At 42.8% G+C, this 23,692-nt stretch overlaps 1 protein-coding gene across 8 annotated transcripts in view; it reads left to right on the plus strand.

Moving 5' to 3' along the window:
• The window catches only part of arhgef28a (Rho guanine nucleotide exchange factor (GEF) 28a), a 37,823-nt gene that overhangs the window by 9,885 nt on the left and 4,246 nt on the right, over window positions 1-23,692 (plus strand). For 2 of the 8 annotated variants that reach the window (XM_067485257.1, XM_067485254.1), the window contains 31 exons: window positions 2,630-2,819; window positions 3,447-3,636; window positions 4,012-4,081; window positions 5,266-5,312; window positions 5,518-5,590; window positions 8,535-8,650; window positions 8,755-9,026; window positions 9,109-9,292; window positions 9,388-9,499; window positions 10,969-11,079; window positions 11,568-11,610; window positions 12,535-12,636; window positions 13,317-13,440; window positions 14,074-14,209; window positions 14,793-14,848; window positions 14,940-15,000; window positions 15,459-15,594; window positions 15,701-15,816; window positions 16,482-16,622; window positions 16,820-17,070; window positions 17,155-17,280; window positions 17,363-17,480; window positions 17,624-17,878; window positions 18,112-18,188; window positions 18,320-18,498; window positions 18,623-18,714; window positions 18,812-18,997; window positions 19,598-19,836; window positions 20,569-20,616; window positions 21,234-21,725; window positions 23,002-23,278. In XM_067485257.1, coding sequence (XP_067341358.1) covers window positions 2,630-2,819; window positions 3,447-3,636; window positions 4,012-4,081; window positions 5,266-5,312; window positions 5,518-5,590; window positions 8,535-8,650; window positions 8,755-9,026; window positions 9,109-9,292; window positions 9,388-9,499; window positions 10,969-11,079; window positions 11,568-11,610; window positions 12,535-12,636; window positions 13,317-13,440; window positions 14,074-14,209; window positions 14,793-14,848; window positions 14,940-15,000; window positions 15,459-15,594; window positions 15,701-15,816; window positions 16,482-16,622; window positions 16,820-17,070; window positions 17,155-17,280; window positions 17,363-17,480; window positions 17,624-17,878; window positions 18,112-18,188; window positions 18,320-18,498; window positions 18,623-18,714; window positions 18,812-18,997; window positions 19,598-19,836; window positions 20,569-20,616; window positions 21,234-21,725; window positions 23,002-23,278 — 4,620 coding nt within the window. The remainder of the gene's footprint in view (window positions 1-2,629; window positions 2,820-3,446; window positions 3,637-4,011; window positions 4,082-5,265; window positions 5,313-5,517; window positions 5,591-8,534; window positions 8,651-8,754; window positions 9,027-9,108; window positions 9,293-9,387; window positions 9,500-10,968; window positions 11,080-11,567; window positions 11,611-12,534; window positions 12,637-13,316; window positions 13,441-14,073; window positions 14,210-14,792; window positions 14,849-14,939; window positions 15,001-15,458; window positions 15,595-15,700; window positions 15,817-16,481; window positions 16,623-16,819; window positions 17,071-17,154; window positions 17,281-17,362; window positions 17,481-17,623; window positions 17,879-18,111; window positions 18,189-18,319; window positions 18,499-18,622; window positions 18,715-18,811; window positions 18,998-19,597; window positions 19,837-20,568; window positions 20,617-21,233; window positions 21,726-23,001; window positions 23,279-23,692) is intronic. The other 6 variants (XM_067485255.1, XM_067485256.1, XM_067485258.1 and 3 more) reach the window with 6 other exon arrangements.

Genomic DNA, 23,692 nt, shown 5'->3' on the forward strand with positions numbered 1-23,692 from the left:
GGATAAATAAGCAAAAACAATCTAAATACAGTTTTGACACTCATACATACTGCGAAAACAGTAATATACTTTTAAAAGTGCTTCAATTACTAAAAGTGTGCCAGATACCTTCTGAAGCTTCTGTATAACTCAACACCTTATCAAAATTAATTAAAACCATCTTCATAGTTTAAAGCCACAAAAGGAAAGTTACAATTTTTTTGTAATTTGTTGATCAGACTTGTTAACACAACAAACAGGTTAGAACTATTGACATGTCGTTCTGCTCCTCAGCAGGTTTTAAAGCCAGCACGAGATCGGACTGTACAGTCCAAATCTTTAATCACATGATGTGCAGGACCAGCCAGCCAGGCAGAGAGTGGTGTGCTCCAAAGATGGAGCAATTACTGCCATTATTCCTCCCCAGTCAGATTGGAGTTGTCTTGCAGACCTCTGTGTCTATTAAATCATCCTCCTCTGCACCACACTTTAGCTCCTTTATCTGACAGCTGTGTCAGAGTTGCTTCTGCCATCTGGCCTCAGATTTTATTAATGTTTCTTTAGCTTAAAGCAGTGATGTCTCCCCCCATACTGCAGAGCTTATTGATTTCTACATATAGTTGTTTCATAGACTGTTTTGCATTCAGCGTTGGACGAAAAAGGGAGCTGAGGCCATAGACAGACGTGGAGCCCACAACAAATGCACATGTCCTGTTTGGCACTCTGCCCGAAGCCACTTGTATACAGCCCGTGAAACCCTTTGCTTTGTGTATCTCCACAGTACTTTGGTGCCTGTCACACAGGGCTTGGTGCACAGGTGTGAGAACAGGCTTGAGGTTTGTTCAAATGAGGCAGGGAGTACTTTGGTGGGGGATGTGTCCTAAACTTTGCACAGAGATTAAAGCTGTCAGACACGCATCCATCTCTGGCATAATGTCAATCTTTTGATTTCATAATTTTCTTTCCAAGAAAATTAAGTTGAACCTGGCAAGATAATGTGCGGCAATGACAGAACTCCGTCGAAAATGTAAATGAAGAAACTTTCCGGTCGGCCGTTTGAATTGTGGAAAAAATGATAATTCATTTTGTTTAAAGCAGGAGCTCTGGTCTGATCAGTCTGAATGTATCTATAACTGAGCGGCTCTTTTAGTTTCGGTTGTCCTCACAGCTGTGAAAGGCTTCTCCTTCACAAACACAACTTCTCCTTTAGTTCTTTAAATTCCGGCACCTGTCTCAGGGTGGCAGCTGTAGCTTGATAAAGCTGCAGCCTCCGATTCAGCAGATGCCGTACTAGAGCGCAGTGTCGTCACGTACAATGGTCCATGTGTTTTTCACATCATGTGCAAAAAAGTGCGACTCCATATCGACTACACATGCGCAGGACTGCTGCACTGTGACTTAGCATTCTGTTTGGTGGGTGATGGATGTGGGATTCTGTGCATCATTGTCTCCTTTTTTAAGTCGTGGTATTTGAAGTTTAGTTTAGTTTTGAAGTATTTGTTGAGCTGTGGCACAGTTTTTTCCAGAGCAATGAGATATTGGACGTTAGCGACTAAGAGGATGTTTATTAATTGACATACCCCCAGACCTATCAGGGGTATTGATACCCACACAGTCTGTGCACCCAAGACCCACCTATTTGCACTTTTAGTTGTGTGGTTACAAAAAGGCCCTTATTGTGTGTCATCTCACTATCCAGCAGCATATACTGCATAGCTTGCTTAAGAAAAAAAAAAGCCAAAAACAAATATTCATGCAAAACATGAACATGGGTGTGGTGTGTATGCAAACTAGATGTTAGCCATCCATCCTCCTATGCTCCATATTTGTGGTCAGTTTGATAAAGATGTTCTTGTTTGTTGAACTCCTCGCGAAGAGCACGTTCAGCGTTCACTCTTTGCAGTGACGCTGGGTCACAGTTGACGTCGCTGATGTGAAAATTTCAGTTTTATTTCACCTCAGGGCTCCCGGGAAAGAAGACAACATAATTTCAAGTTTTCTACACAATGTTTTTAGGTGTGAAAGTTGGCGCCACGCTTAAGGGGGAATGCCCAAGGATAGAGGGCCTCTGTTCCTTTTTTTTTTTTTTTTTTTTTAAACTCCTTCATTCTGTGCTTACAAAACAACAAGGGTGTATATGGAGGATTTTCCTAAGCAGTGGTTAGTCAGCATAATTGTTGCCAAGCTGTTACCACCCTGTGCTGCTGCTTTCACTTGTAGAGTGTGTTATATCATTATGCAGAGTCTCAGCGAAGCCGAATTGTTTATGTACCCCCATACTTCTTGTTTATGCTCGCTTATACTCCAGTGATCGCATGGCAGCTGGTTGACAGCAGGTGTTAGCTCGCTTACAAATCCAGTTTTTCTAGTTTGTAATATCATTGTTTTATTGCAGCCCTTACGTAAAGCAGAGCCCTTTCGACACATTCTGATACAGTCATTCCACACAGTAATCAGCCGATGAGCTGCACAGAGGGAAGTTTGCATGTGTGCATGTGGCATCGCCCGCAGTGTTGATGGAAAGCTTTACTTTTACATACTTAGGACAGAGGGATTGATGTTCTACAGCAGTTTCAAGGTGAAACATCTTGTTGCCTGCATTTTATACTGTATCTCTGATTGCTTCTCCTATATCTTCATATCCATTTAGCTGCTGAGCTTCACCCAAAGGAGACCCTGCTTCACTTGGCAGTGCGTTTAGGTTTGCCCCATCTGGCTCGTTTCTTAATTCACCAGCCAAGAGGTCTAAGGGCATTAACCTCGCCCAATCAGGAAGGAGAAACACCGCTCCAGCTGGCTGAGAACGCTGGACAGCATGCCATGTTCATGGTGCTAGCAGCGTAAGGCCAAGAGTTTGTTTTACCTTTTTGTTCGTTAAGTTGTTCATTTGTGATGCAGAAAACAATTAGACTTTAGACTCTGGCACATGGAGATCCTTACTTCAGATACTGTATGATAAGAACTTGCTATTGTAATTGAAGGTGTTTGGCAAAAGCGGGTACGACAAAATACAGCAGGGATCTTAATAAGCTTACGCTAGGAACTGTAGACTCCAAATACAGCAGCCAGTACAACTATGACATTTCACAGTTTTACATGAAAAACTGCCTTTTAAGGGTAAGATAGACAGTTATGACTGAAATCCGTTCAAGCAGCAGGTGTTCATACTTTAAACCATGACAGCTGCCGTTAGAGGGTAACAGGAGATGTATGCAGCACTGGGAACTACTGAAATGTTCATAAAAGGTTCATTTAAACCACTAAAATCTGGCTGATGTATGATAAGCCTTACTCAACTTTTCCACCTAGACTGATTAGTTGTAGTGATAGAGCTTGAGAACCGCTCCGTGGAGACTGATACACCAGTGGGAGAGCAGAGTATGTGATGACTAATGAAGACTTGCGATAAGGCTGATTCTGTTCTTCTGCTGCTGTTAACCTCACTTTGTGTTCTTGCTCCTCATCAGTCCTCCAGCTCCTGTCGTCAGCCCTGTTCCAGGTGTGTGGCGTGTGTGGTCCGACAGCTACCGCATGCTGAGGTTTTGTTCCAGCGCAGACTCTCTGAGCCTCACTATGCGCCAGGGTCCCAACAGTCGGCCCGAGGATGGCATCGCGATCCTTCGAGACCGACTGGGAGACCCCAAAGTCTGCGAACTGGTGAGGGCAGACCGTGGGGAAAATATTTGTTGTAGCTGAATACGGGACTAATAAATATGAAGTAATGTGTCAATGCTGTTGAGATTAGGGCATTTGCACAGGTTTTTTTTTTGTACTTATGTAAACACCAAGTTCTTGACTCTCACGCTGTTTCGCATGCAGTCAGACCTTTTGATAAGAATCAGGCAAGTAACAGTGAACACTTAAAAGTACCGTTGCCAGTAAATCAGAGGGCAGGCTAGGGTAACATGAAAAGGGCAGGTCAGATTGTACTGATTTTAGCATGTGTGGGTGTTTTTGAAATGCCAATAATTCTAGACATATGACCTGATGGTTTTTTAGTAAAATTGACAGAGGATCTGATTTTTTTTTCAGATCAGTGTGCTCAGAGGTGATTCAGGGGTTGACGAGAGAAACAAAGATGAAGTCCCTTCTCTTACGGAAGGTAAGGCAACGTTCTGAACTAAACTGATGTATCACAAGAGGTTTTAGCCAAGAATGAAACAGGTCTTGAAAAAGAGTATTTGTAATCAAGTGTGTGGTTACCTGCAGTACACCTGTTGTACATGGGAGATGTATGAGCTTAATGAGAAGCACATGCATTGTCTGCGTTGTTCCTCGTGATCTAATGTTCCGCGTCACATTGATGTTCCAGCTGTGTAACATGAGCTGACGTACGGAGCCGGACACCCACGCAAACATGTACACAGACAGAGTGACATCAACAGAAACAGGAAATTGATTGACAACAATTAGTCTCTTACTCAAACCTATGAAACAGCCTCTGTTGATTCGAGTATTTTTGAGCAGTTTTGTCAGATGAAACGAGCAATTTAAAGATGTCACACTGGGTTCTGGGAAACTGGGATGCCCATGGAAACTGAATGCTCTTTGATTCATCAAACAATAATAATCCAACAGATTACGCAACAATAAAAATAACCATTAGTTGCAGCCGAGGTGTTGCCATCACACCGGGTCTCTGCATGTACAAACAGCTCATATTTGCTGCCTGTGTGTGTGTGTGTGTCTATGGCGTTGTACAAAGGTGAAGACTGGGGGAAACAGCCCATCATGCATTCACTCACGCAAACATCACTAATACCTAAAGATGCTAAGAACACACTTCCAACAGGCTCCATAGAAGGACCACACTCTTGTGCATGAGTGTATTTTTGTCCCCCCTGAGAACTTTTTCTTCCCTGGGCTGACATGCTCAGACTGGCATGCAGCCACACACAGAAAACAAAGGTCCTTGTAGATGTTCAGTGCTGCCGCTACCTTTTTTTTTTCTGTCTGTTTCACTCTCTCACACACACGCACAAACACATTCTGTAGCTCTCGCTTAACCTGTGGCTTCTGCTTTTGGTAACCATAGAGATGGCAGATGGTGTTATTGCCTCATGAAGGGAAGTAGGACGTGGACCTCAGTATTGACCCCAACCCTGTCCCCACTTCCGCTGTCATCTATTAATCTTAGAATAACAACCTCACAGCAGGGAGCCTGTCCTTTTCTTCTGGACCTGCTGCTTCGGACGAGCACAACATCTCACTGGGTGCTTCTCTGTTCCTGGGTTGTCGTGCCATCCACATGACTCTGCTTACTTAAATATTTTGTGTTTTGCACAGGCCTCAGCAAGGAGCTACAGGCCGAAGAGCAAGTGCTGTTGGACAATGTAAGTATACATCCAGGCATACTGTGTATACACACGTGTCAGAGTGGGACAGGGTGTGTTATGTGCTGTAAATGTTTATAGTTCTGCCTCTTAAAAACATTGCTCATATGCAACTGTGTGTATTTGTCTTGTTTTTAAGTAAGCAATATTTGAATTTCTCGGAAAACATGCTCACTTTGTGTGTTTTTGTATCGTTTGTTTGAAGGTTTTTGAAGAAAAGCTTGTTCTGACTTTGGATGATGATGATGATGATGAAGAGTACCCATCTTCAATAGCCGGTAACCTCTTTCCGTCTCGTCTCTTCTCTTCTCTTCTCTAGTTGAAAGATTTATTTGTTCAACATTGTGTCCCCTGCCAACACAATAGCAGCTTTTCCCAACTGAAATACTGTTTCCATTTTAATATTATGGCAATAATACTCTGGCATCTGGTTTAAATGATGAATGTATAATCCATTAAAAAAAAAAAAAAAACACAACAACATATTTGTGGCTGTACTCAGCAGCAGGGTGTGGGAACAATGGATAATAAGCTGCTTGAGAAGTCCCGACTGAAATCCTTTGTGACATGATGCTGACACAATATGCAGACCCCTAATTTGAGTCACATCATAGGAAATCAATGCCGCTTCACAGACACAGACAGATGCACTTCTGTCTGAGGTAGAGATGCAGTTTTCTTTGATTAAAAGAGCATATTATCCTCACGGACTTTCCTAACAAGGTAACTGGCCCCCACTCTGACTCAGTCTGAATCCAGATCCAGGAATCTGCCCTGTCACTGGGACAAAGGCAGGAATGGGGTCAGGCTTGTCCCACTAAAACTTCTGTCTGAACTGGGAGATGCCTCCCCCTCCGGCTTGTTGCCCTCCCAGCCCCTCCCCCAGATCTGCTGGGTCATACAGTGGGGCGGGGTACTTAAAACAAAAGGGGGGAATGCTAACACGCTCGAATGTCTCCGGCCTATAAAAGCTGACATTTTAGGTGAGCCACATATATTAACCTTGGATTCTCTGTGAACACACACATGCACAAAGGATTGTATAAGGGTGTCAAGCACACACAATCACTGGTTAGTAAAAACCTTGAGGAGGATGCTAAGCGGTCTTGGCCGTTGCCATGGTTACTGTAAATGCTAATTTCCTGTGTTTTTCTGTGACAGAATTAGTGTGGAGACTGGTTGGAGCTTGTAAATGTTGTGACTATAAACTAAAGTGTGTGTCTTGGTGAAGTACTTATGAGTGACAACACACGGACATTGATCTCCCACATTGTTTCCCACTTAAGAATGTTACAGATTTCTTCTGTATTTGCGTGTAAGCCCTCAAACTCGCTGTTGAGCTAAATACTTTGGTTGTGATGACAGTGCCTCAAGTCTGCTGTGGTGCAAAGTTGTCAGGCAGACTTACTTTTCTTTTTTTTTTCCAGATCTGTCAAATTGATTTTAAATATTTCTCTGGTTTCACTAACATAACTCGTCAGTGTTAGTTTTTGTTGGAGAAGAGCAGTGTGACAATTATTCTAACGGCTGAGTCTAGTGCTTCACACTGACGGTTTGATTTAAGGCGATAAAAATCCAAGCAGGCAGACACGTATAGAGAGAAAAAAAAAAAAGAGAGAGAAGTACAGCGAGCAGAGGAAGAAAACTTGACTGTGTGAGAGCTACTCAGAGGAAATGCCTCTGTGATGCCCAGGATTTCCCTTACATTAGTGCACGCATGGCTGGTCCAGACATCAAAGTCTGCTCGGAAAGTGTACAGAGTGCTATGAAAATAGCATCTCATCAAGAGAAGTAATTTTCCATCCACTACCACAATCACCATTGAGCCCTGTTGTAGATATAAAGACCTCAGAATCATTTGTTATTATCCTCAAAGGGCAATTGTTTTTGTAGAGGGACACAAAGACACAGACAATCCATCTAACATAGAGAACATGAGAAAACAGGTTTGATGTTGCATCACCATTTCCTCTAAATTCCCTATTGTGATAGCAGCAGGTAGAAAAGACTGTTTACATCTGTAGGTTCTGGCCAGTGGCTGCCTAAAGAGAGACCCCGGGGGCTGTCAGACAGGATGGACCGTCGTTGTTTACTAGCTGTATTTGATGGGGGTCAGAAAGGCTGCTTACTTGAGTACAAATGATTTTACTAATGAGCCTTTTTATTTAATAGTGAGAGAAAGCAAAGCAACGATGAAGGAGATGTAGAGCAATGGCATAGAGGTTCTGTCAACTGGAAACTTGGCCAGACGTCCCAGACCAAAAAGACGTTAACTTCTCTTGCGTAGCATGTTTTTTTTTTTTGCTTTTTTGTTTTTTTATTTTGCACAAATGACAGTTTGATGTCAATTATTATAGTATTTAAAGGACTTGACTGTTAGTGCAGTTTGGGGTTTTACCACAGTGCTGACAGAACCTGGTACACAAAGCCTAATTCAACTCAAACAAAGGTTTCATGGCACTCGTCCTCATCACAGGGCCACAAATAAGGTTATAATGCTGTGTGTTTTTGCAGGTAATGTTCACAACCTCTATGTCATCACCTCATAGTTTGACTTCACTACATTTCAGAGACAAATATTCTACTTTAACTTCAGCACATTAATTTGATAAATACAGGGACTGTTTACTTTTTAGATTCAGATTAATATACCAAAATACAGTCAGTTCACAAGCTCCCCAGCAGTAGCTAAAGTAATTCATTATTTAGATTTAAAACATGATAAAGTTTTTTTTTAACGTGATGAGCTTTTACTTTTTGAGCTATTCACTGGGACTTTAATTAGCGTTGTGAATGCAGGACATCGTCTTGACAAAAGATAGCACCCCACCAGTGGGCTATGTGGACGGATTTATACAAAAACAGACCTTCAAAGGACTCTAAGCCTTGACATTTAAGCAATGAAAGATCAATGAATTATGGTAAAAAAAAAAGTCCCAAATTACTGGTTGTTGATGTGTTTTTGTCTTCTGGTTAAGATGTGTGTGAGCTCCTCTCTGTATACAGCAAGGCCCGGTATCTGGCTGATGTCAGAAGGAATAAAAGCGATCAAAAGCGACTTCTCCTTGAGTTCAGCAACGATCAGCAGGATGAAAATGAATTCTTAGCAGACATCTGTCTCCTAAACATTACAGATCTGTAAAGCATAGAAAAGAAAAAAAAACCTAAAGTAGTCTAAGCTGTGTTAAGATATTCTCCGATTGTGCTGTATGTTTACCTCAGTAAATGGACATCCAGTGCATGCTGGTGGACTTCGGAGCCAGTTCACCCTCTGCGCTACGGACCCCCCGGTCTCTGTGATCAACAGTGGGACTCAGACCCTCACCCAGCACACTCAGGTTTTGCACCACCCATTCTCTTCAAGTTTAGAATTGAACATTTCCTTTTTTCAGTTCCTTACCTTTCCTGTGCACTTTTCCCCTTCTGTGTGTTTTTGCCTCAGGTAGACGATGTTGACATCAAATACAGTGTCAGTGGAGTGACAAGGGACAGCACAGGGGCTGACAGCGGATTATGGGACACAGTGGACTCGGATGATCTCCTGCTAGCAACTGACACTCCTCCACCCATTCCAGGAGACGTCCGCCTTCCTCATGAAGCCTGCTCTCACCCTCTCTCACCTGCAGATCAGGCCCTTGCCAGGCTGAATCGTCGTACCTCTTTTGACAAGACCAATCGCAGAGACAGTCCGCCCATGGACACCTGCGACCTTAGGTATTAAATATGGTTCCAGTTTTTCTCCCTATTGCAGGCCAGTGTTTTGGTTGTGTCTAATGAAGCATTTTCATACTCCCAGTCCCAGTCTGGTGGATCTGGAAGTGGACAGTGGAGAGGAGAGCGCTGAGCTGAAGTCTCCACTTTCCCCACTGTCATCAGATGTTGAGAAAAATGAAGACAAAATGGACGCCACGCATCCATTGCCTGACCTTACTTGCGCTCGCAGCCAATCTGCCTCCTCCACATGCGAAGCCACTACAAAAGTAGACAAAAGTCAACATTGATATATTGATATAAATATTTCCACTTCTCCTTTTCAAGTGTATGATTCGGATGTGTTGCTTTTTGTCCCGTGTAGGAATTGGGTGACCCGGGCATTCGACTGCGTTCCTATTCCTACTCTTCCCCTAAAATCAATTTGCTTCCTGCACGATTTGCCAGAGTCGGTCAAACTTCAGATGTCAGCCCTGGTCAGTAACAGTCAATTATTTATTTTTTTACTCTTTTGCATTATTAGAATTTCAATCTAACACACCACTAACAATGGTAACATTACTAACACATTTTGTGTGTCACTAATAAAGCTGCCTCACATGATTGGTTGGTGCAACTGCTGATTGTATTTTACATTCTGCTAATATTAAGTATAGTCAACTCCCAGTGTATGTATGTGCTCAAAGCCATAATTTGACTATATGGGACATATACTTATTCGCTTTCTTGACCACTTGAGTGTGTGTGTGTTTACAGTCAGTTACTTTAGACCAGTATAAAGATTGAAAGAGCTGCACTGGTTCACCTAGGAGCACTTGATATGTTAACCAGTGTTGAGCCAAACATGTTACTCTAATAACAATACTTTCCCCAGTAACAAGTAATTAAAAAAGTTACAAATGAAATTTCAGTAATAATATTACAGTTAATCGCCTCGAAAACAACTAGTTACAACATTACTTTTGTTTTCACCACATCAAATGTGGATTTAAAAATCCCACATTTAGTATTCGCCGTCGTCGCGCTTGCATACATTAGTATTAGCAGCACCATAAGCAGTAAACTGGCGAGGAAGATGGATATTCAGCAGATGGGAAGGTTCCGACTATTATGAATAAGGAAAAGAACATTGTAAAACGTACATTGTGTGCGTGTCGTGGTGAGATTCTTGCTTGTGGCTGCATATGTGAGGGATGAAATGTCGCCCGTTTCTGCTACCGACACTCTGTCCAACTGTCACGCCCCCAACGCTTGCAGTAAATTAATGCAGTTACTTTTGATAGCGAGTTAAATCTGATGTAATCTACATTTTTAACAGAGCAGCTAGAAAAAGACTAATATGTTTTTGAGTAACAAGCCCAACACTGCAAATAAACACTTTATATCCCGTGAATTTATTTCCTTGCAAATAAAGAACTGTTGCAATGGCAAGTCAGGGTTCGACGTGTTGTGTCAGACTCTTTCTTACTTCGAAGCAGTGGCTTCTTGGGACTGTTGTTACTCCATTAGATTTGCTAGGCCTTGCAAAAAATAGTCTGGCATAACTCCGGGAGAAAAACACTGGTTATTGTTTTTAAACGGCTTTTTGAATGGTATAAATAAATGACATGCAGTGGAAGTAATGAGCTTTAGACCGAACTGCAGTAGCTGTTTCTTGTCTTTATGCCAAGCTCTGCTAACTGGCTTCTGGCTCACGTTTGTATCGGAAAGGCAGACATATGAGAGTGGTGTCACTCTTCACTTCCAATCTTCCCAAAGAGCGAATAAGTGTGCGTCCCAAAATGTCAAACTGTTTCTTTAACACTTTTCTCCAAATTGAAATAGTTTCTCGTTTGCTTGATTTTGGCCGTAAACCTGAACCACATGCATGCACGGCATGAAGTTATAGTTTAACAGTTCTGTACGTGGTGATAGCTGCCACCCTCTGTAATTTATGTGTGAGCAGCCGTCTGTGCACTGTGCCCTGTAGATGCCGCCCTCCACAGTGTCAACCACAGCCGATCTCTCCTTCAGGCCCTCTCTCTGTCTAAATCTCTGTCTCTGCTCCACCCTGGTAGTAAGTACTGGTCACCTGCAGCCGTCGCACTGCGCTAAGGCTCAGCACAGCGCTTCTGTGTGTGCGTGTGTGTGTGTGTGTGTGTGTGTGTGTCTGCGCGCACAGATCTGCAAATATTTATTTGAGAAAGCAAAAGTACAAGTTGGTATTAGAAAGGGGGGGATTGGGCTAAATTAGAGTCATGGAACTGTAATTACTTTGGCATGTGTTTGCATGATTGTCTGTACAGTGGGAGTGCATGAAGAAATCAGATTCTCTGTGATGAAATCAGAAGCCGACTAATTGCTTTGCAGCCTGGTGAGGGATAGGACGCATCTCCGAGGGGTTTATCACTTTGCATCTCTTTCTCAGCCTTCATACATATTGCTCTGTACCAAATATTATCTCTGTCCCTTTGCCAATATGATGCTTTGATTAAACCCGTTCAGCTCCTCTGTATTAGTCGGGCAGCACGTTTAACCCGTTGTTTCTGTTCTTTATGTTCACAGAGCAAAGAGCTTCCGCTGTATCAGAGCAGTCACTTGAGAAAAGGTGTGTATCCTTTACCTTTCATTGGTTCAGTCCTACTTGGATTACATTGTCTTCCTGATGCTTCTTCCTGTCTTCTCGGTGGTCCTCAGTCTGTCCGAATTCTGAATGACTCAGCCTTTTTTCGTCGGGCTCACTTAATTAAAATGACAGCGTGTTTCATCACATATGCAATCCCCGGCTCCAGCAGCAACGTATGTGGGTAGCCATGACTACCAGGCTGCTTGGTGACTGCTCTCTGAAGTTTGCCGCTGTCTTTTATGAAGCTCTTTTCTGCTTGTGAAGCAGTAGGACTGTGTTACTGCTGTTTGGATCCTTTTATTTAAACAGAAGTAGTGACGTACAGTACAAATATAATTAACTATGTTTTTGCCCTTTTTTTTGTGTGTGGGGGGGCTAATCAATATTTCTTTGCCGATTTTCCTAGCTTTTCATCTCTCAGACTTGCATTGTCATCTCAGGCCTGTGCATTTTATTTTTGCATATGACCAGCTGCATTGTGGGTGCATGTGTCACAATGCATTAGAAATAGTCGTTTTGGGTTATGGTTCCTGATTTGATGCAGATGCAGCGTTGAAGCTTTATATGGCCTCACTCAGCTCCAAGAGGACAAACCGAATGTTCTTTACTCTATTGATTCACTCAGCCTTTTAACTTTTGTTCCATCAGGAACAATGTCAGCTGACATTTCACCGCAAATAAACCCTAATTGAAGCGCTTCATTTCCCCCCCCAGCGCCCCCTAGTGGAAGACACAAAACAGATTCAATTCTTTTTCAAAAGACACAAAATAAAATGTTCCTCAGCTTTTGTGCTTGTTTTGTAGTGTAGTCGTGCACCACATCACACGACCAGATTTGCATCCTTTGTATCTCTTGTAGCATTTGGAGGGAAACATTAGCGTGTCCGTGTGTGCCGTTCCTTACAGGGAGATTAGGTTCCGCAGGCGTGCCCAGTCTGCTGATGATGAGGGCAGCATGGAGCTGGCAGAGTCCCTCCAACATCTCACCTTGTCTGAGTTCCTCAAAGAGTATGTGGGGGTGGGGTGTAGCTCTGTCCGCTGTGACCTTCCTCAATTGTCCGAAACAATGAAACTAACCCTAAAAGCTCTACAGCTCTACATACAGTCGCATTTATGTAATGACAACCAACCACAAACCTTTTCTTCTCTGCTCTCTGTAGTTGGCCCTCCTTCTTTTCCCTCCCTGCATATTTCTCTTTCCTATCCTATCTGTTGTTTTTTTTCCCTCTGCTCTTGTGTGGTCACCTCTCCTCGTCTTTCCTTGCCCCCTCCCGTCTCCTCTCATGTCTCCTTGTTTCCTCTAACAGCAGAACAACACGAACAAAACGTCCAATGTGCATGTTTTTCTACTTTCTACAGAGTTGTGGAGAACAAACACAATTCCTTGTGAAAGAACATCAGACAAATGATATTTTTGGATGATGTTTGTCTACTAACCACAACTTCACCACTTGCCCACGTACAGCCGTGCACTTTACAGTACGAACACTCTGCCTGCCTCTACACAAGCCTGTGATACTTGCTTTTGTTGTCTTGTAGACTCTGAAAGAAGAAAATGGAGATGGCATGACTAACACATCAGCATCCCAACAGCTTATTTTTTGTTTTTTTGTTGTTTTTTTTTAGTTCTGTATGTTACAGAATGCAATGTCATAAATTACACTCACATTTCTTAAACGTTTCTGCAGAATTGAAGAAGAGGAGCTGGATAATTACAACATCCCAACGAAGGCGGAGTCAGAGAAGTACAAAGTCATACGCACCTTCAGTTTCCTCAAGAGCAGGATGTCCAGCACACGCAACAAGTCAAAGGTAATCCCAAACCACGAACAGCCCACGCCTCTGCTGCTGCACCCATTTAAACTTAAACCTAATTTTAGACACTGCGTGCTCTGTAGATGCAGGTGTTTATGTACAGGCTGACTGAAGTTTATTGTCGGTTACTATAAAAATATTTGTGGTATTGAATATTGAAATACTTTTTCTCTGTATGTGTATGTTTTGTATATTTGTGCATGTGACTGTGTCTTTCTGTTCTCCGGGAGACACAACCAGGAAATGTTTGTGGGAATAACCCAAGGTCAGAGTGACAGACCAAACATGCTGTCCAGCCTTTTTCCTTTTAATAATTAATCCCCTGGTGTTGAGTCAGCACAGAGAAGGAAGCCCTCCCCGACCTGCATCTGTTGTTTATGCCACGCTCCATTTCCTTGTCAGCGGGCTTTTCTTACGATTCCGAAAAAAGCTGGGGATTCCTTCCAGGATCATTTATGTGCTTGCATGTGGGGGACTTCACTCTGTCAATAGATCTTTTTTCTGGTTTATGGAAATATGAATGTGCTATACTTTGCTTAGATGTCTTAGGCGTAGTTGTCAACGACATTTTTTTCCTCTGCTTTTGTCGGCTATTTGTTTATGCCTATGTCTCTGACATGGTTTTCGAAGGGGAAGGGGAAGGACCGAGAAGCCAAGGATAAGCAGCCAAATGGACATCGGTTTGCGACAGGGTCCTGTTTAGGCCCCACTGTGTGCGTGGTGTGTGATAAATCAGCATCTGGGAGGGAGTTGCTTCATTGTTCTAGTAAGTAATTGTTAAAAGACAAATTTGGGTCATTTTCTAAATCAACGCTATTGTCCACAGTCACCACTCAGACACTAAAGCTGACACTGAATCTTCTCTACTCGCTTTGGTTAGTTGTCGGCCTGCAGCCCGGACTCAATTTTGCTGTAGGCCTTTGCTGTTTAACAAATATTAAATATATAATATTAAATATATATATATATATAAAAAAAACATCAGCCAGACACACATCTCCACTGGATTACATATTTCTTTATTCCAACATTGGTGACATTATTTTTAACAAACATAGCACTTCAGTTTGCCAATTCCTTGTATTTCGGGCATACAAGGCACAATCCCAGTGACTCCTAAAAGTGTGGACAATATTTACAAGGATGTTGCTTTTTGGAATGAAGAAACACATCACCGAGTACAACAGCGTTCTATGGCATCAACAAATGAGTGGATTCAGGCTGCAGGCTGCAAGGCTCAGTGTTTGCATTAGTTTCTGTATAGAGTGATTGTGGACAATACAATTAGTTTATAAAAATGACCAAAATAAAAACTTACATTGATTTTTCTTTGCAAAAATCTTTCCTAGGTTGCACTGTCATTGTCCATAAAGGTTGTAAGGAATCTGTGCCCCCGTGTTTGAAGGTGAGCGCTGTCCTGAGCTCATTTGGACAAAGAATCTGTCCTCGCATCGCTTGTGTATACCCTCTAACCAGCCTCTATTTCAATTACTTAGAAACTTCAGGATAAATACGCCGTTTCCATGGTTAAGAACAGGACAGCATCCCTCCCACAGAGTGAGTTCACAAGACAAGAATCAATCGTCACCGACCGTTTCCTTGACTGTGTTTAGGAACTTGCACTGAGGATAGTGACAAAACGGTTCCTGCTGATGCTTTTTTTTGCTGTGTTGTGGGGCTGAGTAAAAAACGGGCAGTTATAGTGCAAACTAACTGAATTGAAAAGTTATTTAGTTAGACTTCTACATGGCATGTCGTGTTAGTTTGTTTAAGCTGTCCTTTGGGGAGACTTTGATATCAAAAGGAAGTTGCTTCACATCGCTCCTTTGAGCCATTCGCTATGCTCTGCTCTGCAGCCTTTTGTCCCGCACATACGTAAAAAGCATCACCTATTATTTCCTAGCAGACTTTAATCTTGTTATTTAAGCCCTGATTGTTGAACTCTTAATGACATGCAGGAAATCTTTAACCAGTGCCTGTCCTTTTAAATAATACTCGTTTTTTTTTTTACATAGATTTCACAGTGAGAGACAGTGCTCCTCAGCGTGTGATCCCCATTTCCACATCTCTGCCCATCATGACCCCAAAGGAGAAGAAAGACACTGTGACCCAGTCATCACCTCTCTCTGGAAGTTTCCCCAACAGTGACAGGTTGGAAAGTTCCCAGAGTTTAGATAATACCTAATATGATATGTTAATTATTAGTAGGAAAACGGTATAGTGCTTATTCTTCTCTTGTTCTTCTCTGTGGTTACAGTCGGCTCAGTGAGAGTTCAGAGATGGAGTCTGATGTCTTGAAGGTGACAAGCCCATCAGAAGAGCTCGTGCCGACTCCATTGTCCTCCACCTCCACTGACTCATCCTTTGGAGAAGGTATGAGATGAATAGGCCTCATTTGGTTTGGTCTTTTGTGTTGGAAAAAGATTAGTTCCCACCTTTTCATAGATTTTATGTCCCCATGCAACCAACAAGTGTTGTACTATGAGGTCCCTTTGCAACCAGCATAGCTTAGAAAATTTTCCAATATTGGAAAGGAACAGAAACAATGTGAAGAAAATGCGAATGCGTCACAGTCCCTCTATCTTCTGTAAGCGACAAAACAGGAAAAGCTTGAAAAACAGTCTGGAATTTCTTTAAAATTGTTACTCTGAAAATCTCATCTACACCTCTGATTAAAGAAATGTGCTTAGTTTGACCATAACGGTACAGTCAGTGAATTTAATGTTACTAAAACTGAAGTCAAATAGCACCTGAATATTCCATGTAAATACAAGTTCCATATTGTCAGATAAAAGCGAAACAAGCTATTGTGTGTTTGGGAGCGACGTCTTTAATCCTTTCAAGCTCTGCATGTATGCGATGGGAAAAACAGGTGTTCATGTTTTCCACCAGTACCCAAGGAAACATTGTGAATCAGAGGCTAGGAAAAACACACACCACATACCAAACGCATACCAGTACAACTTTCTCTCCACGTGACCCTGTGAGCCAGACTGAATGCTGGCATTTCTGAATAAGCGTAATATTTTTCTCCATAGACTGTGTGGATGCGTGTATCCTCAGTGACATCTCAGCTGATGCTGCGCATTATGAGGCCGAGTCGTGGAGTCTCACAGTGGAGCACAAGTTCTGCAAGAAGCAGGACAAACAAGCTGTCAAGAGGCAGGATGTTATCTATGGTAAGCAGATGTTGGAGTTGTGAAACAGAACCACTTGAATGTGTTATATTTTTTCTTTTGCAAGCATCAGTATTACATATAAAATTACTCCAACCACACACAGTTGTTAGAAATTAGCTACGATTGTGTAATAGACGCAGCTCATGCTTTAATGTGAAACACACATTAAGGCACTTCTTGTTGAACTTGTAATGCAGAACTGATGCAGACCGAGCTTCACCACCTACAAACACTCCACATCATGGCCGAGGTTTTCCGGCGAGGTATGAGGGAGGAAGTTCAGCTCGACACAGAAGCGGTGGAGCGAGTCTTCCCCTGTCTGGACCAGCTGCTTGTCCTCCATCATGCCTTCTTCGCAGCTATGAAGGAGCGGCGGCAGAGCTCAGCACTGCCACAAGGAAACAGGAACTACGTCATCCAGCAAATTGGAGACGTCTTGCTGCAACAGGTTGGCTGATCTTCGTGGGACTTTCTTTTAGGTGTAATTGATATTAGCTAAAGAGGGTGCCAGTTACTTTTTTCCTCTTTGCAGTTTTCAGAGGAGAATGGCGAGAAAATAAAGCAGGTATATGGAGAATTCTGCAGTCGTCACAACGAAGCAGTCAGCTATTTCAAAGAGCTCCAGCACCATAACAAGAGATTTCAGAACTTTATTAAGGTACTTCACATTTTGATATCTTTAAACGAACGTCTCGACCAACTCGGAGGTGGCCTTCAATGTTTCTCCTTTCTTTTTCAAGCAACAGAGCAATAATTCTTTAGTGAGACGGAGGGAGATCCCAGAGTGCATCTTGTTGGTAACCCAGAGGATCACAAAGTACCCAGTGTTACTGGAGAGGATCCTTCAGTATACTGAAGGTAGGTTGTCTGCTTCCCTCTGCTGGCAACACGGTTACATAGCAACCAAAGCCCAGTGATTTTTGTCAATAACAGGACAAGATTTCAGTTAAACATATACATGTCTTTCAGTCTTTATGTGTGTCTCCTTCTTGAATCCTCAGAGGGAACCGAGGAGCATGCCACCCTCTCCAAAGCACTGGCTCAGATCCGGGAGGTGATAGCAGCTGTGGACTCGAGGGTCAGCGAGAATGAGCTGCACCAGAAGTTGCAAGAGGTGTGGAACCGCATGGAAAACCGCAGCTCAGCCAAACTGAAGAATGGATACACCTTTCGCAAGCAGGACATTATGGGGCCCGGTCAAATGCTCAAATACCAGGGGCCACTGCTCTGGAAGACTGCGACTGGTCGATTAAAAGGTCAGACTTACGGTCGACGTGCTCTTGTTTTAATTATCTCAGATAAAATATCAGATATTGATGCTGCTGCCATCAAATTCAAAATGAGCTAATATTTCAAATAGACTTATAATTTATTTTTACTCATCTTCCCAACTTTCTTTTGAATTGGGGCTGGAGTTTTTATTATTACATGACAGAAATTTACAAAAAGGTGCATGACAGTGTTTTTCTACTTATCCTCACTTCCACAGATGTCATGGCACTCCTTCTCACAGACGCTCTCATCCTCCTGCAAGAAAAAGACCAGAAATATACGTTTGCCACTGTGGTATGAACTAAATATTTGTGTCGGGTGGCTGTTACCCTGTTTTGAAAGTTTCAGCCTGTTACCTACTTTTTCATGTTGGGCCATTATCATCGTATTTAAAATAACACGTTTCCCCCTTTAAAATGCTCCAGGACCAGAAGCCTCCAGTCATTGCACTGCAGAAGTTAATAGTGCGAGAAGTTGCAAATGAGGAGAAAGGAATGTTTTTGATCAGTGCATCAGCCGCCGGGCCAGAAATGTACGAGGTCCACACGTCATCCAAAGAGGAGAGGAATACCTGGATGAGGCTCATTAGGGAGGCAGTGGAGAGGTGTGTGTGCATGTCTGTATTTTATGTGTGTGTCTACACGAGGAAAAGAAGGAAAGTCAACACAAAATTTTCAGACTTCATTGTATTTGTTGACTAACTTTTGTTCACTGCTTTCACTGATTAGCTGTCCGGAGGAAGTAGAGGAATCCACAAGTGAATCTGAAGAGGAGAAGCGAGCTGCTGAGGCCCGTATCCACAAGATTTATAAGTTACAAGGTAATTTGAACCGTGTGATGTCACACTTCCCCCCCCACACTTGAATGTTTATTACCCCGCATTAACATTTTTACCATGCTTGGACTTTGTGTATCAGAGAGCCTGATGAGCCAGGACCAGCGGATCTGCTCCAGCCTGGAGGAGAAGCTGCAGATTTACACAGAGCTCTCTGCTCTGAGTGGGAGGATGGATGCTTCGCTGGTCGAACCGTGTCTGCTTGTTCAGCCGCAGTCAGAAGAGCCACCTCAAGCTGGAGCACTGCTGGCTGCAGCTCTGCACGAGGGTGAGAGCTTTTATGAATACTGCATACTGTAGAAACAAACACAGAAAGTAGCTGTGAAGTTTTGTTTGTGTTTTTTTCTGAGTCGAACAATAGTTTACTCTATTAAATGGGTTTTTTTTTCATTTAAACTATATAGTAAAATGTAACTTGCAAGCACATATAAAGACATTTTACACATTTATTTATTATAACAATCATAAATCTTACAGTGTGAAGCTGTATATTACAGTATTAAAACTGTATTTTACTATATATATGAATTTTCTATCTGTTTATGTACAGCAGCTGACTGAATAAATTGTTACACTGAGGCTACATCTGCTTACAGTGACAGTATATTGGGTTTTAGAATATTTATTAAATGTTTGTTATGCAGCGAAGTAATTAATGAAATTGTATATATTGTTTCTTAGGTGTCGTAGTATTAAGGTCATTGTCTTTATATTGTATGGGAATTGCAATTTTGGAATTTCAGTTACAAAATCGTGTGTGTTTTTCTAATTAGATTAAAACTTGAAATCCACATGCGTGCATAACATTTTAGCAACAAAATCCAATCCACAGTCACAGTTTCACACTCGTGTTGTTTTTGTTTCCCAGCTGAGAACCTGAAAGCCACGCTGTCATCTAAGACCTGTTCTCCATTCAGCCAGAGCCTGGACTCTGAAAAAGACTGCGTGTTTCCTGTGAGCCTCGCTCCACTTGTAGAGCCCCTCTCAGATTCTTCTGAGGCCTCACCTGAAATTCCGGAGGCCAATGAGGATGGTTTGACTGATGGACCAGTTCTTCCGTCTGCAACTGATTCACAAAAAACTGACACCACTGACATTGAATCCAAGGTACAACACAATCTGCTGTGTAAAATGTATTAAGTTTATGGCCCTGCTGGCTTTACTTCAAGATATACAGTAAAATGAAATACATCAAATGGGTGTTTTCTTACTTAAATATTTATGCAGCAATATGATTTTATGTTTTTCCAATTACTATTGTTGTGATGGTGGAGATTCTGTGTTGCTGCAGAGGTATTATAGGTTATTATAGCTTCCCATAGGCTGGGTGTGAACATCATCTCTTTCCATTTCTTCACCACCCCGTGGCTCAAGATAGCCAACAGTTGTTTTAATAATTCAACACAGTCTATTAGAATTACACTTCACTCTCAATGTGATGAATTATTGATAAGCTCATAATAAAGGAAGAAGTCTATTTAGCTCCTGAAAGTAATGCACCATTAAAAATGGATTTGGAGACTTATTCCAATTACCATGCGGCTGTGCTACCATTTGTGGCTTTTTGTGACCTGTGAGGTAAATGGCTGTGATAGAGGAAATCATTTTTGCAAGTAGTTCAACCCTCCAAATAGTGCAGGGCACCATGCTGCCTCAAGAGGGCGCTAACACTGCATGAATGCAACTTCAGATCTGTCCTTTGCCATCACAGGAGTTCCCTGTGTAACTCCTAATTGAACAAAATGAAATCTTCAGAAGTGTGCATAAAAACACAGTGGGCTCATTAGCAGGCTGTTCGCTCTGTCTCTGTGCTCATTTATTTATTCCTTTTGTTAACAGGTTGCTCAAAGTGTCCAAAACTTGACCCGTTTACTCTTCAGTCTGCAGGTATGTACATCATTCGCAGAACCACCGCCAGCTACTTTTATTTTCACTGTTCCCAAGATGAACAAATGCTTGCAATGTTGTTATCATCTGCAGTTGAGATGAAGGTTTTCATATACCTGCATGCTCCAGCATCAGTCAAACACAGAGCCCACACACTGCTCTGCTGTTTGAAGGTAAAGATACCAAACTAGAGGAAAGAGGATCCTTCTCATGTGTTTGCTGATGAGAGACATAAAGGGGTCTTTTGTTTCACTATATACACACACACATAAAATGTAAATTTTGGCGCAGGGGATGTTGCTTATCGTCAGTGTGAGGGGTACTGATCACATTGCCATTTTCATATTCAAATTTCTGCATCTTTCTCACATATGAATCTGAAAAACCACTGCCCCCCCACCCTCCAGGGGATGGTGGTGGGATCAAAGGGATGTTGTTGTCCTTATATAGGAAAAATCAGGGAACCCAGCAGCGGCTGTTTATAAATTCCACCACATTTTGCCATTCAAATTACCTTCTCTCACCGACTGTTGTGAGAAGGCACATGTAGTTAAAGTGGTGGTTGAGCCTTTGCATTTTCATGGACCTGATCTCTGTTTATTTCTGTCTGTGTGTAGGCTGCTGTGACTCTTCAGGACAGCTGCTATGAGGTCCAGAGGCTCCTCCTCCAAGAGACCGGGCGCCCTTTCTCTGGCCCACGGCGACCGCACCTTTCAAGCATCCGGGGCAGCACCCTACAAGAACAGGAGAAGCAACGTAACCTGGCTCAACAGCTCCATGACCGATTGCACCAAGAGAAGGAGCGCTGGGAGAGAGACTGCCAGGCCAAGGAAATCCAGCAGGAGGTGCAGGAGAGCAAGTTGGAGGAGAGGGAGAGGCAGTGCCACCTGGAGGCCGGGAAGCTGCGGCGTCAGAGGGGAGAGCTGGACGAACAAATGGAGGAGTACCAGCAAAGCATGGAGCGGCTCAGGGAGGGTCAGAGGAGTGTGGAGATGGAGCGTGAGCACCTGGAGGACCAGAAGAGGCTGCTCCAGAGCTTGACGCATGGCAGACAGAGGAGCCCGCCAGCTGTCATTCCTCACATGGTCATCCCTCTAGATGGAAAGCAGGTAGTGCTGGGGCACACAATTTTCTTTCTCTCTCTCTCTTTTTTTTTTTTTTTTTTTTTTATGTCTACGGATATTTTCCAATCCAAAGCCTTAACCAAGGACTCAATAATGCTCCTGACTTAAGGCTCTAGTGAAATGTAGCTGTGCTGTGTTTATGCTGTGGAGTATTCCTTAGATAAAGTCATTAATGAAAAGCTTTTCTCAGACAGTTGTCAGCCTGAGTTACGCTGCTTCACTCATTTACACAGGGCACTTCAATCCTCTCTTGATATGTGACCTGCGATAATGAGAGCAATTTCGGCATCATTTGTCTTATTGCTCCAGCAGCTCAACTCACCAATAAACATCTTAATGATTGATGATAATTAAACCGTTGCAAATAAAAGCTCCAACAAAATAATTAAAACCACAGGCAGGCAGCCCAAGTACATAATCAATCGTGTCCGAAAGGACTTAACTTATGGACAGTTTGTTTGAAAAGCACTGAAGTAAATGTCCCCTGCAGCTGTAGGGGTTGGAAGATAAAGGGTGCACTGTTCTCCGTGGCCTTTAAGCCCCAGTGGACATAAAGATGGAAAAGAGGCAGGGGTGAAATTAATTCAGCACATACATCTACAGTATGTGAGCCCCTGCTTTGAGCAGGTGTGACTACTCTAACGATGTACACCGAGCACTCGAATGGACGGACAAATGAGAAGACTCGCGTTACAATATTCCCTGTCTCCCTCATTAATTTACACACCACCTTGGACTTTTACAGGAAGATGTGATGAGGCTCTCCTCACATTCATTATTTTTTTTCCAGTCAGTATGGATGTTGCATTAACAACTCAGGTCTGACAAAGGCACGCGGAGGCAGCAGAGGTCCTATTGTCCCTCTATCTAATGTTTTGGCCCGAGGCAGCGGTTCACAGGGTCAGAGACAGATTGAATGACACACACACACACACACACCAGCTATCGGGTCCACTCTAATTGGCTGTGCTGCCCCAGCCCAGCATAGGAAAGGCCATGTTGATGTGAAGTTGTGTCAGGAGAGAGAGGTGTTAGAAGAGGATGTGACATTTTTCAGTTCCCCCAAATGACTTTCACCACGTAACCTCTAATTTTATATAGTCTCATTTTTAAGGTATCATCGGTGTAGAAACCAACCAATTATCAATGTTGATCGTTTCTGTAGATGTTAATTTGTGCAAAAATGTGAGCTGAACATGCCTGTTTTTCAGCTCCCACCTATAAAGTCAGTGACCACTGTGATGCTTTCTCCCTCCCTTAGGACTCTGCACTGAGTCAGTCTGTGGACCACGGCTCCGTGTTTGTGAACGAGGCTGCGTTCGATAGCGCCAGCACCAACAACCGCCATATCCACCACAAACGAAGTGACCCCAGTGCACACAACTGTCTCAACACCCTGCTGGCCAGATCCAACAACCAACAGCACCCCGTAGCTAACGCACCCCACAATCCACACTTTGAGTCCCAGGGATGGAAGATGGGGACAGAATACCTCTACAGCCCAGCACGAAGCCTGGGACTGCAGCACATGCCCACTGGTAAGAATTACAGTCTGTTAAATAAGAAGAAAGAGAGAAATGCTTGTGACCTTCAAAAATTAAAAAAAGTATCTACTGCAGGCTTGATAAGCCTAAAAATATTCAAATTTTGACTTAGTTTCTCATTTAGATTCGAGATACGTTTCTGAATTGCTAAAAAGCTACAGCAAAAGAGGAAACACTGGAGAGTTTCTCTTTTTGGTTGTTCCCTTAAGCCTCTTGTGAAGTGATTTTTAACACCCCAGGTTTGGAAACACAAAGAATAGCGGCACATCTAAAGTGCTGAGATTGGACAGTAGTGTGGTGCTGTCATACTGTCCCTGCTGCTCCACAGAACTGAAAAATCTGTGAGAATGTAAACAAAACCTTCTGCACTGGTTTCACTCATGCATGTGAGACCCTACTGTACACACA

This window comes from Channa argus, chromosome 18 (genome assembly GCF_033026475.1).
Source record: "Channa argus isolate prfri chromosome 18, Channa argus male v1.0, whole genome shotgun sequence".
NCBI lineage: Eukaryota > Metazoa > Chordata > Actinopteri > Anabantiformes > Channidae > Channa > Channa argus.